This window comes from Schistocerca nitens, chromosome 1 (genome assembly GCF_023898315.1).
Source record: "Schistocerca nitens isolate TAMUIC-IGC-003100 chromosome 1, iqSchNite1.1, whole genome shotgun sequence".
NCBI classification, from domain to species: Eukaryota; Metazoa; Arthropoda; class Insecta; order Orthoptera; family Acrididae; genus Schistocerca; species Schistocerca nitens.
In genome coordinates, this window is record NC_064614.1 from 1,244,520,195 (window position 1) to 1,244,535,145 (window position 14,951).

At 36.7% G+C, this 14,951-nt stretch overlaps 1 protein-coding gene across 1 annotated transcript in view; it reads left to right on the top strand.

Moving 5' to 3' along the window:
* The window catches only part of LOC126201832 (uncharacterized), an 827,155-nt gene that overhangs the window by 788,124 nt on the left and 24,080 nt on the right, over positions 1 to 14,951 (top strand). Inside the window, exons 9-10 of the mRNA XM_049936816.1 lie at positions 2,153 to 2,335; positions 14,243 to 14,380. Of these exons, the coding sequence (XP_049792773.1) occupies positions 2,153 to 2,335; positions 14,243 to 14,380 (321 nt within the window). The remainder of the gene's footprint in view (positions 1 to 2,152; positions 2,336 to 14,242; positions 14,381 to 14,951) is intronic.

The following is a 14,951-nucleotide window of genomic DNA, read 5'->3' on the forward strand; positions in this document are numbered from 1 at the left end:
TGGCACTTATGGAGTGGGCTGCACTGAGTGGAGCCACTTACATTATATCCACGGTATCTCTTCCAAGATGGTGAAAATGTCTGATGGAATGAGACTGATTGTGTTCAAATCCAGAACAGTAATTTGCTATAATGCACTGCTTGACTTAACGTTGAAATATCTGAAGTTCTACAACACTTAAGTGATCTGCCTGTGTTGTGGGTCTGTCCAAATGTAGGTAAAGCTGAGGCTGGGGTGATGGATTTGATACTTCTCATTCTGTGAAAAGTATACCAGACAGTGACAGTGTAGCCAATGAAATCAATATTGTCAAATATATACTGACAGCATGTTACATGTAGGACAGGCTCTTCAATGTGGTAGACAGTTGACTTCTCCAGCTGTTGAGGTTTTCTTTACATAATAGCTCACAGAACAACTGCAAATAAATGTTCATTTACTACACTGAAAATAACTTCTCTGTATAAACATGGACTCATTGAAGTAATTTTGTCCACTCACATGAGAGAACTGGACAGAATATTCTGGGGAGATATAATCTGTCTCCAAATTGAAAAGTGAGCAGTAGGCATAGTGGGGAGATTCATCTTTCCTGAAGAACACTTCAGCTTTCATACAGGATGACAAAATCATTTTCTGTGTTAGTAATGGAGAACAGTATTCAGAGGTTTACATAGATTCTGTCCATTTCCATTTCTTTTGTTAGTGTTATTGGTAACTCATATCTGCATTCCATGTAGTGTGAATGCATTTTGTAGAAAATAAACACACCTGTTGTCAGTGCAGCATAAGATGTGCTTAGGAGAGTGTTGCTATTGTTGATCAACTTTATGAAACACCCTGTAGTTGCTTCTTGTGATGCTGTGGGGTAGACAAAGTGGGGAATCACCTGGCTGATCTTCAAGTTGCAGATCTATGAAGGAAGTAAGTCTATGACCATAATCCAGCAACCCACCTTACCTCACACTTCTAACCCACATACCCTCCCCATCAGTGTGTTAGACCTCCCCAGAACACAATTTATCCCTTGTTATTACTGTACTGCACTTTGATGTGGAACATACATTTAATATGTGTTTTTAACCCACTTCACTTAAAGATATATATTAATTTTATACCATTAAAACAATATTTTAATAATGTATAATTTTTTCATCCTCTATGTTGTGGAAACCAGTTAGTCTTAGAGAAAAAACCAATAGAACCTTTTTTGCAGGAAATTTAATGTAATTTAATTTTGTATTGGGAAACATTTTCACTAGAAGCTGAACTTTTTGAGTTATTTGAGAGAACCACAAAGAAGTAATATTTAAACACTTTCACCCCAACACCCACACCATACCTGTCAGGTGTTTTAGTATGTTGTTCAGGACACGCCCTCCTAGCACTGTGTAAAAATTTGTAACAACTTGATTTTACCCTTAATCAGATCTTTTTGATCTTCATTGACTGAGCTAAATTGTTGCAGTTGGTTTTCTGGCTAGGAATATGGCAGGGAGGGGTGGCAAGTGCGTGGGCTAGGTATGTATTGTTATTCTAGCTCAAGAAAGGATTACTCCAAAAGCTAGCATGTTTTCTTTTCTTTTTTGTGTGTGTCTGTCGACACCTCAACCCTTCTGCTTTTTGGTGAGTGGTCTCCTTAATTCCTTAACTATTTACATTCTTCCAGTGCTTTTCTACTATAATTAGGTTGAAAAATGATAATTTTGTTGTGAGTTAGTGAAGTTGGCCAGTAAGATGTCATGATGATAAGTATAATTCTTGTGGCAAATAATTTATGCATATTAAATTTCAATGAGTACTTTATGTCCATCATTTTATTGACCTCATGGGTCAAAGCAGATGAGTGGTATCGGTACATTCAGTATAACAAAAATTTGTCCACAGTGATGAGATGTATTGCACCACACTTAAGATCACTGAGTTTAGAATTGTCTGAAACTGTTAAAGTTGAAATTCTTGACGTTCTGTACATAAACAACTGGTAAATAGAATTGTTGAGAAGTGAAGATGAGGCATGAACCCTGCCGTTTCCTGCACCCCCTTGTGGTACTGTGAAGTGCTATAGGAAACATTTTAACATGAATCTGTGTAATTGTAATGACTAGGACAGTGTGTCAAGTGTATTAGTACTAACTCACTTTACTAACAGCGGCCTGCACAAGACAACCACTGGGTCCCACCTCATCAACTCCAGTTGCAATGAATCATTTGTTGCTGGGAAAGAGTGCACTGATGAGCATGAAGGGCCGACGGGTTGGGCCACTACCGGGGGCCGTTCCACCTCCTGTCAACCTGAAAGCTACACGGCCTGCCACCAAACCACCTGTCAAAGGTATGTAATCAAAATTCTTACAGTTTGGTCCAATGTCAGCGCTCCACCAATGGTAACACAATTTATTTGAATCTTGTTTCACAGGAAATCTTACTGAATAAAAATTGTCTTCTGCTGTACATACACTTCGCTCTAGTCCTGTATTTATTATTACTCATTTGGCCTCTGGCAAAAATCTGCTATTTAGGCAGCTAAAAGGTATGTGCTTTGTCACAAATCTTTTTATCAAATGATGGGAAATCCAAGAGGGACTAATGACAATATTATGAAACGGATAGATTGCTACTCTGAGTATAGAAAAGACTTTGACTTGCAGACAGTGAAAAGACTGCTATGCATTTAAGCTTTCAACCAAAAAGGCTTTTTCTTAATTATAAAACAGGTACACATTCACATAAACACAACTCACACACAACACACACAAATTATCACTGTCTCTGGCTGTTGAGGCTGGATGTAGACTCCAACTGTGCCTCCATGAGAGGAACAATGTGGCTTGGATGGTGGGAGGTAAGGAGGAGCCAGGGTGGGGAGGGGAGGGATAGCAGGTGGGAGCATGCAGGGATGTTATGGGGACAGTGTAAGGCTGCTAGGTGTAGTCAGGAGGTTTTAAGAGGAAGGTTGGGGGAGGGGGGGGGGGGAGAGCTATCCTACCCACTATCCTCTCCCTCTCCTCGCAGTAGTATTCTGCTGCCAACTGAACCTACACAATATCCTTATGCGCACCTACTCCTCTCCTCCTTCCAACCTCTTATCTCATGGCTCACATCCCCCCAATAGACCTAGATGCAAGACCTATCCCATACATCTTCCTAACACCACCTACTTCAATCTGATCATTGGCAGGGCTACAAGTGAAAGCCGTAAGGTGATCTACAAAGTAAGCTGCAACCGCTGTGCTACTACATGAGCATGACATTCAACAAGCTATCTTCACATGAATGGCCACTGACAAACTATGGCCAAGAGACAGCTGGACTACCCAGTTGATGAACATGCTGTCTGACACAACATGCTTCACTTCAGTGACTGCTTCACAGCCTACACCACCTGGATGCTTCCTACCAATGCCTGCTTTTCTGAACTGTGCAGGTGGGAACTCTCCCTGCAGTGTATCCTATGCTCCCACAAGCCCCCTGGCCTCAACCTTTGCTAGTCCCTGTCATCCACCTATTTACACCCTTCCTTGCTTTCACTCTAGCACTATACATCCTTCTTTCCCGTCAGTGCACCCATCAGTTTTTTTTCCCCTTCTCTACTTCTCTTCTTTCCCACTCCCCTGGCTCCCTCCTCCCTAAAACTTTTGGACTGCACCTAACAACCCCATCCTGTCCCAACCATGTCCGTGTGTGCTCCTACAAACAGCACTATGTCTTCCCCCACCTCTACCCTGCTATCCCCCTGCCTTCACAACCCAGCCTCCTCTGTTCCCCCACATATTTTTGCAATCACCTGTTGGTTATAACTAAACAAGTTCTGCAGTGTGGGCTATATAATTTACAGAACATTGAAGCATTGTAGGTATGTTCAATAATCGATGCACTCACGGAGTATGCTGAAAAAAATAGTAGTTACACTTTCTGCCACCAGGTGAAAATATGGCACTGTAAGCAATCGTAATGTGGAATGTATCCTGTTTTGATGTCAATACGCTGTTTGTTGCATGGTGATGCATGTTGATTTTTTGTTGGAAGTGACTTTTGATGTAAAGAGATAAGAAGATTGAAATTTACTGTACAAAACAGCATAGCTATTGAGAAGAAAGTAGTTTTATCAGAACAATAGCAATTAACATTGCCAAATTTGTACAGAGAAATTAAGAGATTGAGGAGGAAGCCTACAAAATGAACCATTCAAATAGTGTTTTCTACAAAAACATATATTTAAAATGTGGATACATGTTTTATTTTACATTGTTGCTTATATTTATTTACATACTTTGCTTCTTTTTGCAAAGATTCATTTCATTTTACATATGCAAAGCATTCTCTACAATTAAAATTAAAATTCACTGCTACTTGTAGTTCTGCTTTTATAAGCTCAGTGGTATGTTTGTTGCACTCCTCTGTCCATTTGTGGTTCATCAGGGAAAAAAAATCTTTCTGCCTCAGCATTTGAATCAGGAAAGCTTAATACAAACCCAACCACTTTCAACAAATTGGGAACCTGAACATTTTTGGCTTTCTAGATACAAAAAACATTAACCCACCTTCTGCTTCCATTGACTTCCATAGATATACTTTGCTTCAAGATATTCTTTACATTACAAAATTAACTTTTAATGGGTTCCCAATTTGTAATGATTCTATCAACTGCTTGTATGAAATATGAAAGAAAACCATCTAGAACGTACATGTTGGAAAATTTCACTCCATTCTACAGCTACAAATTCAAAAAAGGATTTTAGAACTTCCCTTTGCTTTGCAGAAATGGAGAAGTGACCATATAATATTTTAGGACCAAATTTTCGAGATCAGTATCAAGGGTATCACAGACATGTTTCATCGCATTGTGCAAAATATGATTTGAACAGTTTGCCTTGAATATTTGTTTGTTATCATCATTTAACAGTTTAAATACTGAATTATGTTTTCCAAAATTAACATTGGGATTATCAGCACAGAAAGCACTACAGTTGTTTATATCGAGTTTGTGGGAATGTTTTAACAAATTGTGAATAGACATTTCTGTTTCACTGCTCTCTTCTGTAAAATCCAGAAGTTTATTTTGAATTCCAGTTTTGGGATCAAAATGTCCCAAAGCAATTGGAAATGTCTTCCTATTTCTATGGTTTGAAGCATCAGTTACTATTGAGAAAAATTTACTAACTTATTGGGATCATTTAAAATTGTAACAAAATCTGAAACACTTTTTGGAGCCAAAACTTCTTTCACTATTGCTTTAGCTTTAGTGCGACCACAATTTTTTTTTTCTTTTTTACTCTAGAATCACCGAATACATTCTTCACAATTTTAACATTGCAGTCCCAGCTATTACAACTGATATTATGTTTCACTGTGTGATACACAAATGTCAGTTCTGCTGCAACAGCTCTGTGTAATCCACTTGTGGTGGTGCTACCACTAGCATAAAAGAAGCTAGATATCTTGGAAGACTCCTTCATGTCTTTCTCCATGTTTGTATGGCCTAATGATATTAAAGATATTTATTACTACATTAAATTCATACTTATGTAATTTTAAGTTGTACCAAACAAAGTAATACAATTGTACTACAAAATTGCTTCGAGCTTACCTGTAGTTTCTGCATGCTGGGAACAGTCATTATTGCCTCCATGTGCTACACTAAATTCCTGTTTGCAGATTCAGAAAGGCTTTGAAACTATTAGCTTTCACAGGACGAATCCAGGAATATGTTTCTTCCCAACATGAATGATAAACACACATTTTTACTTCTCTTCCTTGTGGGTGATTTCACCCTATCTTCATGACAACTCATCTTAAATCAATAAATCACAAACTCCAAATCTGACCACAACAATGTCACATCCTCTATTAATGTGTTTTGAGCTTTCACGAAAGCAGCTATGTGCACAACTGAAGTAACCAGTTAAATACTTGGTGCCTTGGTGGCATTGAAATTGATACCACTATTAGTACTGATGGGTTAAATAAGGAAAAAAGCTTTTGAAAAGTACGTATTGGTTTTCAAAATAAATGCAAAATTAGAAGTAGATATAAGTAGGACAGTTGATGACAGTGCAGGCAACAATACAGTCAACCAACTAATAGTACACTGTGCAGTCAGCAACAAACATCTGTAAATCGCTACGACACGAAATCTCTGGACACCTAGAGAGCCACCGATCAGAGGCTAAGGAGCCCACATGTCAAGTTATAGTTTCGCATATGTGTACAGCCCGACAAGCATTTATTACATGTGCGGTTCTGCCAGTGCTGGCCACATGGGCACCTCTCCCACACAGTGTCAGTCCCCTTGGCTACGGCCACGTGAGTGTTTCTTTCACACGCATTTGTACGGCAAGTCATGCCACCAATATAGATTTGGTACTGCTTCGGCGCGAGCTGCGGCAACCTTTACTGCACACAGTTAGTGTCAACTATGAGCGTGTCAGGCGAAATAGATTGTTTGAACTACTATTGCAAAGGATACAAAAATACAGGATAAATTCGAAATAATGCGGGGCACAAGATCTGACAAAAAAAGATTCAAAATACGAGATTTATGGGGAATACCGTACGGTTGGAGACCCTAGCAGCAATAGCATTGGATCATTGTGGGAACATCACCAATAGAAAGAGCTGTGAAGAGGCCTCATATTACTAAATGGACTAAATAATATGATTAAGAAATTGGAAGAAACAGGTGAATTTGATGGTGTGGCAAGGAGAGTGATGCACACCATTTTAATTGCAGTAGTTGATGAAGTTGCTGTAGCTAAAGTCAACCGTGCAGCAAATGCTTCAGATTCTGCAGCCACTGCTCGAGCTGTGTCACGGGTATTGTCTCTCCCCTAGTCAACAGTTCAAAAGATTTTACTGTGCATTTTACTCTGGTATCCGTACAAGATACAGAATGTGCACCAGGTGAAGCCCCAACACAGCCTGCAATGCTGTGCCTTTGCCCTTTGTGTTTTGGCACACATGGAAATGGATGACACATGGCTGGGGAATATTCATGGGACGGACAAGACAGATTTTACTGTATATGGTGCCATGAATGCACGGAACTGTCACATGCGGGGTCGCACTCAACTACATGTGGTGCAGAAACATCCACTGCACTCATCTTATGTTACTGTGTTGTGTGATCTCACAACCTGCATCATTCTTGGTCTGGCTTCTAAATGTGCCAAATATTTCATAATTTCAATTTTTTTTAAAAAAAAGATAATTTTAACTGTACATTCAGAGCTAGTACATATCAATTGTAACAAAGAAAATAAAGTAATTTCTTTTTATAGATTTTAGCTTGAAATATAACACATCACATACAAAACCTCATATGAAATTTTTTTAGAAAAATAGCTGAGACCTGTTCAAAATTCAAAAATTAGTTCTGTAACTGACTACTTTTGTTGAGGAAAAGTAATGCCAGAGGAGGGTGTCCCTTTACAATATCCACCTCAAAAAATTTGGAAACAATGTGTTTACAATATTTTGTGACCTACTATAAGGTTTGCCAAATGGTGTACAAAATGATGCCAAAAGATATAATACAGATGTATAGAAGTATCTGATACATAACATGTTACAGAAAACATAAGAAAAGTACCTACTATACAAGTCATAATTTATACACATATCTGGACATAGCATTCAGATTTTCAGCTCTGTGGAACGTTCTGTCACAAGACAAATGATACAAAGTCAAAACTATAACATTACAACACTTAAACTATAGAAATAAGTGCAGAGACAAAGTAAATTACTAGGATTACAAATTTCAAGTCTACATCTATAAAAAGAGTGAGCCGACTTGAAAAACTCACGACGGCAGGTACAGACCACAAGAATATATTCAATCATAAGTAGGAATGTAACACAAAATCAGTCAGCCACATAAACCAAAGTATGCCAGGATATGTTGACTCATGAAAGGACAAAATAATGAAAAAATATTATTGCCTAAGCTTATGATTTGGGGCCGACCCATGAATCCAAACCACGCTGGGTACACACCAGCAAAAACGTTTTGACACAACAAAATGAATAAAGCTCACAGTCATTTATCAATAAGTTCAATCACACATAAAGAGTAATTACAGGAAGCATCTAGCCTCAATCAATAATTGCACGCTCTCCTTGAGTACACATGCACAGTCGCGATGATCAGGGGTACCCAAAACAGAGTTAAGCATGAGTTTGCCCACAACTCAAGTTCCAGTGAGATACAATATTGCAGTACTCAGGATAGATACAGCTAATCAGAGTCATAAATAGCTTTGAATGATGACATAATCGAATAGCTTTAGGACCAAAATCAGTGTGTGAAATCAGAAACGTATACATTTTGTTACACTGTTTATATTCGTAAATGTCTTCCATACTATTTGCTAATTGTTCATACAAACAAACCTACTACGTATATGCCTAGAAGATTCATTTACAATTGATTAAAAAAGATATATACTGATTTAAAACTACTTAATGTGTTGGGAGGTTAATCCCCTACTTGAAGAAACATACATTTATGTGGAATAACACTGCCCATGCCAGTGATGATTTTTCTAAACAAATAGTTCCATGAATTCTTCATATAAGATAATTTCTTGGATACCAATTTACAAAACTCAGTCACAACACTGATCTAGCTGACAGATGCTTGAGTACATTTCCAGCACGTATGGTCTCTTGTAAGTCGACTGGACCAGCAAGGGTACAGCCATACAGCAGTGTGGGAGTGGAGTCACCCACATCTTTCAGTTTTCTCCCTAGATTTCTCATCACACACTCCAATGGATAGGTTACGTCCTGTCTAGCACTCACATCCAATCCTGAAACATTGTTTTGTGTACTAAGTATGCTGTTCAGTATTGCCCTCACATCACACGGCATATGTTCTGCCTATTTATATTGCAAAAACAAGTACACAGGGTTTACATCAAATGGATTAAAAAATTTTCACGTATGAAACTTTAATAAACAGACCTAAATGCAATGAAAAAATGATCTAGTAAGGTGATAAACTCAGATATACTAAGATACTATTCCAAATCTGTGCAGTACAAGATATGAAAATTTATTACTAGATATTTAATGGCACTGTTCCATTCCAAAATTGTGAAAGGATCTACTCATTTAGTATCATAACATATATGTATCACTTTAAAGTCAGTACCAACATTAGACTGTTTTTTATTTGCAGTGTTACATTTTACACGATCGTGATTTCGGCTTTACAATGCCATTATCAAGTGTTTTAATGTTATACAGTGCCAAGATGGCATACTGTCTTATTTAAAATACACTATTAGACACATTGTTCAAGGGTCAATATTTCTGGTAAAAGCCTACTGCTTTGTTTTATCACTGAGTATACCATCTTGACTGGCTTTACACATACAATGGACATTTCCACAAGATTCTTACTATATTTGACCTTGTCTCTAAGCTATTCAGATATACTACAAATCAGGCTACTTCTATCAAACAGTTACCTTCCCAATGATCAATCTTAATTTTAATTTAAGGACACCCAAAATCTGAATCATCTCTGTTGTCAGACACTTCATGCAAAGATCACTTTCAGTTTCATCAAATACTACATCCACACTGTCTTCACAGGGTTTTATCAACTTTACTGATATCATAACATTACTTTGGTTACTCATGTTGTCAGGTAAGGATTGAGCACAATGAATGGATTCCATAGCACAACAAACTTCATTTGTTACAGAAGGAACACAAAACACATTGCTGTCAAAATTACACTTCCTACTTAGATCTTCTTTCACTTCATTCACCATTTGGGATACAAATTCTGACTAACCACAACTAACTTATTTCAGAATGCACATTTATATATGTTATCATCAATCTGGTCCCAAACAAACTTCAAAAAGCTTTCACTTTTATTCTCTAGGCTCACAGATAACTCACCTACTGTTTGGACCATTACTCTGCATGCCATTAATGAAAAACTGTTTAGACTGGACTGGTATTGCATGACTCTCACTTACAACTTCACATACATCACTTATGTTACCTGTATTGTCAACATCAGTTACAAATAACTCTGAAACTTCATTATTTTTAAACTCCTCAAATACCTGATACTCATCATCATCATCATCATCATCATCATATTCCTCCAATGTTATCTCATCATCATCATCATTAACAATACAAGTCTCATCTCCATAAAAGTTGCTTATCTCACCTACATTCATTTGCAATAAGCCACCAGTCTCAGACTTAACAATATCAGTTATTTCATAGCTCTCATTCACATCTACATCAAAAATACCATCTAGTTCAGATCCAATACAGTCATCACTGGGTTTACATACATCAGTAACCCCGTTTTCCGACTAAGAGAAGAAATCATTAGTACATACTACATCAAAATTCTCACTACTCTCACATTCTGGTTTGTGATTAGCACTTACTTCACCATAATTAAAAATAGTATCCGAAAACTTTTGGTAAAATCACAAATGAGAAATCTGATATTCCTTCTGTTCAATTTCAGGTACATGTGCCATATCATTAACACTATTATTATTGTCTAATTGCAAGTGTAAGTTGCCCCAAAACTGTGGACCTTCATTCCTGAGTATTTTTCTTCTATTAAAATGCCCGTAGTTATCCCAATTCCTCTTTCAAATTCTAAAGGTGGCAGGGGTAAAATACAGGGAGCGAAAGGCTATTTACAATTTGTACAGAAACCAGAAGGCAGTTATAAGAGTCGAGGGGCATGAAAGGGAAGCAGTGGTTGGGAATGGAGTGAGACAGGGTTGTAGCCTCTCCCCGATGTTATTCAATCTATATATTGAGCAAGCAGTAAAGGAAACAAAAGAAAAATTTGGAGTAGGTATCAAAATCGAGGGAGAAGCAATAAAAACTTTGAGGTTCGCCGATGACATTGTAATTCTGTCAGAGACAGCAAAGGACTTGGAAGAGCAGTTGAACGGAATGCACAGTGTCTTGAAAGGAGGATATAAGATGAACATCAACAAAAGTAAAACGAGGATAATGGAATGTAATCGATTTAAGTTGGGCGATGCTGAGGGAATTAGATTAGGAAATGAGACACTTAAAGTAGTAAAGGAGTTTTGCTATTTGGGGAGCAAAATAACTGATGATGGTCGAAGTAGAGAGGATATAAAATCTAGACTGGCAATGGCAAGGAAAGTGTTTCTGAAGAAGAGAAATTTGTTAACATCGAGTATAGATTTAAGTGTCAGGAAGTCGTTTCTGAAAGTATTTGTATGGAGTATGGCCATGTATGGAAGTGAAACATGGACGATAAATAGTTTGGACAAGAAGAGAATAGAAGCTTTCGAAATGTGGTGCTACAGAAGAATGTTGAAGATTAGGTGGGTAGATCACGTAACTAATGAGGAGGTATTGAATAGGATTGGGAAGAAGAGAAGTTTGTGGCACAACTTGACTAGAAGAAGGGATCGGTTGGTAGGACATGTCCTGAGGCATCAAGGGATCACAAATTTAGCATTGGAGAGCAGCGTGGAGGGTAAAAATCGTAGAGGGAGACCAAGAGATGAATACACTAAGCAGATTCAGAAGGATGTAGGTTGCAGTAGGTACTGGGAGATGAAGGAGCTTGCACAGGATAGATTAGCACGGAGAGCTGCATCAAACCAGTCTCAGGACTGAAGACCACAACAACAACAACATCCCCATTATTTCTATCCTGCTGATGTTCAAAATTTCTCTCTCTATTGATACTTTGATCCTGATAGAAGTTACCATTATCTCTGTATCTGTAATTACTCCCATTGTAATTTTTGTCATTATGATTATTATGGTACATACTTATTTTACTGCCTATCCAGCCTGTCAACATATCGTAAAAATTATTCAAGACAATCATCAGGTCCGGTTACTTGATCCCACCGCAATCTTTTTCGTAATCTCCTTTTAAGTGCATCAGAAAAGGTCATTTTGTCAAATAATTTGTCAAGGTGTGTTAATTTTTTAAGTTGGTTCTTAAAAAATTCTTTCAAAGTACTGTCCCTATTCCTGTAATCAGGACCATTCAAAAATTCACTTTTAATGCTCCCGTGTTCAGCTTCTGACTAAAATTTATTTTAAAAACTTTTCTCAAAACTTTGATATGTTTCCCACTAACTTAAATTTAAATTTACCCACAATAGAGCAATGTCTTCAAGACATCTTTCAACAAATTTAATTTTTTGATTGTCATTCATGCCTGACACAAAACTATCTGTTCAGTGGTGCAGAAAATCCACTGGATGTAAATAGACTGATTGAAAACTCTTGATAGGAGTGTTGGACCACGCAATACCATTGTTTGCACATAGACTTTGGTTCACATATGTTTCCTGAACTGCTGAAATTCTTTGATCTAAAACAGTTACATTAGTTTGCATATTGTTTTCAACATTTAAAATTTTTTAGTTTAAACTGACGATGTTTTGTTCCATTTTTCTACTATGGCCTTCTGTTCAACTCTGACATCATCAATATTCCTCGATAGTCTTGCAGACTCAACTATCAACTCATTTTCCAAAACAATAAATTTATTTTCTAAAACATCAAATTTTTCATTGATACTTTTTAACCCCTCTGACAACTCATTTTTTAACTCTGAAACTTGGTTACTAAGTTGACCAATCTGATCTTGTACTTTGTCTATTTCACTATTGTTTTCAGTTCTTATTTCAGTTAACTGGTCATTAACTGCACTAAATTTGCTATTGTTATCTGTCTTCATTTCCTCTAGTTATGCCAAAATTAATTGCAAAATATCAGTTTTTACTGTTTCGTTACTGACTACAATTTCACTCAAATCAGACATGTCCTGGCTTTCGCTTCTAATTCACTCCTACCCTCATCCCTATTCATTTTGTTCACAAATAGTTTGTACTTATCTTCCTTTTTTGATGTCACTGATTGGCATTGTAAAGTCCTCTTTCATTCGATCCGATACTTCATTATCGGTAGTACATCATCACTGTTGATACGATTTACTTTGTTGGGCAGCCCTCAGTCTTCTTTCTTCATGTGATCAGAAATCCATTCATATATAAACTACAAATGACACAAATCACCCTCGCTTCTGCAACAGATCCTGGATGACGCCACCACTTGTAACCTCCCCCTCCCACAATTTGTTGATCTCACTACTATTGTAAATTTTGAAGTCTCTGTGAGATTTGCAATAAACTTTTTACTTATCTTCTTTTCTCATAGTTGGCCCCAGTTCTTCATGTCTAGGGGTTTGATTCTTGAAGCTGAAATTTTCATCTTTTGGGTTCTCATGGTTCTACTTGACATAATTAACTTCAAAGAATGCCTACGTGCAAATCCTTTGTTTTCATGGTAATTTATTGCCTCACATTTTATGATATCATGCTGTCTTTTGAATTTTCACATTAATAAAGCCAAAATTACATTGTTATTCCAAAAAAATGTCTGATCAAATCAGAGGCATTCCCACTACTACTTCACTCTGCGGTAATAACAGGATTCCAAAGATCTTACAATCTTTCTTGACAAATGAATTTCTAGTAGTTTATATTATTATTTTATAAATGTATCCAGAAATAAACATAATAAACAGTATCATATTGCATAATTAATAATAGAAATTTTAAATGAGCCAAATATTTTATAATTTCAAATGTTTCTAAAAAAAGGAAAAATTTTAACTGTACGTTCAGAGCTAGTATATATCAATTGTAACAAAGAAAATAAAGTAATTTATTTTTATAGATTTTAGTTTGAAATATAACACACCACGTACAAAACCTCATATGAATTTTTTTAGAAAATCAGCTGAGACCTGTTCAAAATTCAAAAATTAGTTATTTAATTGACTACTTCTGTTGAGGAAAAGTTAGGCTAGAGAAGGGGGCCCTTTACATTTTCCAGTCCTCTTGTCAGCTCTGGGCAGTATAAATGGTAACCAAAAGACACAATTTGAAGAGTTATAGCCTACCTTAAATTGGAAAAGCAGTTTTTGTGGCTTCTTTACAGGCAAGTCAGCTTCTTCATTATGAATACTACTAGAATGAGAATTAATCCTCAGCAATTCCATCGTCTAATTTCAGACTTCAGACTAAATGCATTTCCAAATTATAGCTGATGTCGACTCACTTGTCTTAGAATTACACTTTTATGCTTTGTAACATCAAAAACAAGCCCTACATTTTAGAATAGCATATGTTATGAGAACTTTTGTCATGGATTTTTTCAATGGCATTGCTTTATATTACAGAGAAGCCAACAAAACCGTCCAGTGATCTCCTGTCACCTCAGTCACAACTTGCAAAGGATGAAGGGGAAACGCTGCACTGGAAAGATGCTGCAAGTTACAAGAAACCAAAAGCTGTTAATATTACATCCAGTTCTATGGGTAAGCAGTTTGAATTGCTTTGTGATGCTTGTCTTTACCATCAGTGTCTGCATTGGCAATGCTTTCATTATGTATCAGTATGGCAATGCTGATGAGACTGCTATCCTCAATGAAAGTGAAGAAGTGTTACATGACCTTTTGGGTGGACTGAACAGTCCAATGAATGCAGAATATGAACTGTGAGTCAGCTGAAGAAAGGCAAAAGTTATAAAAAGTAGTAGAAACAATAATAGCGATGAACTTAACATAAAAACTGGTGACCACAAAGCAGATGAAGTTAAGAAATTCTCCTGCTTTTGAAACAAAGTAACACATAACAGACAAAGCATGGAGGACATAAAAAGCAGTCTAGCATGGGCAAAGAGGGCTGTTGATAAAATATTGATACGTTGATATTTTCCAAAACATATCAATATATATTGACAGTATTTTTTCCCCCAATAGATCAATATCAAAAAGAAAATATTGAGTGCCAATATTTGTATTTTATATTATATTTTTTCACAGATTTTGGTAAATATTTGTCGTTATTCATTTGCAATTGTAGTAGAACATAACTTTACATTCACTG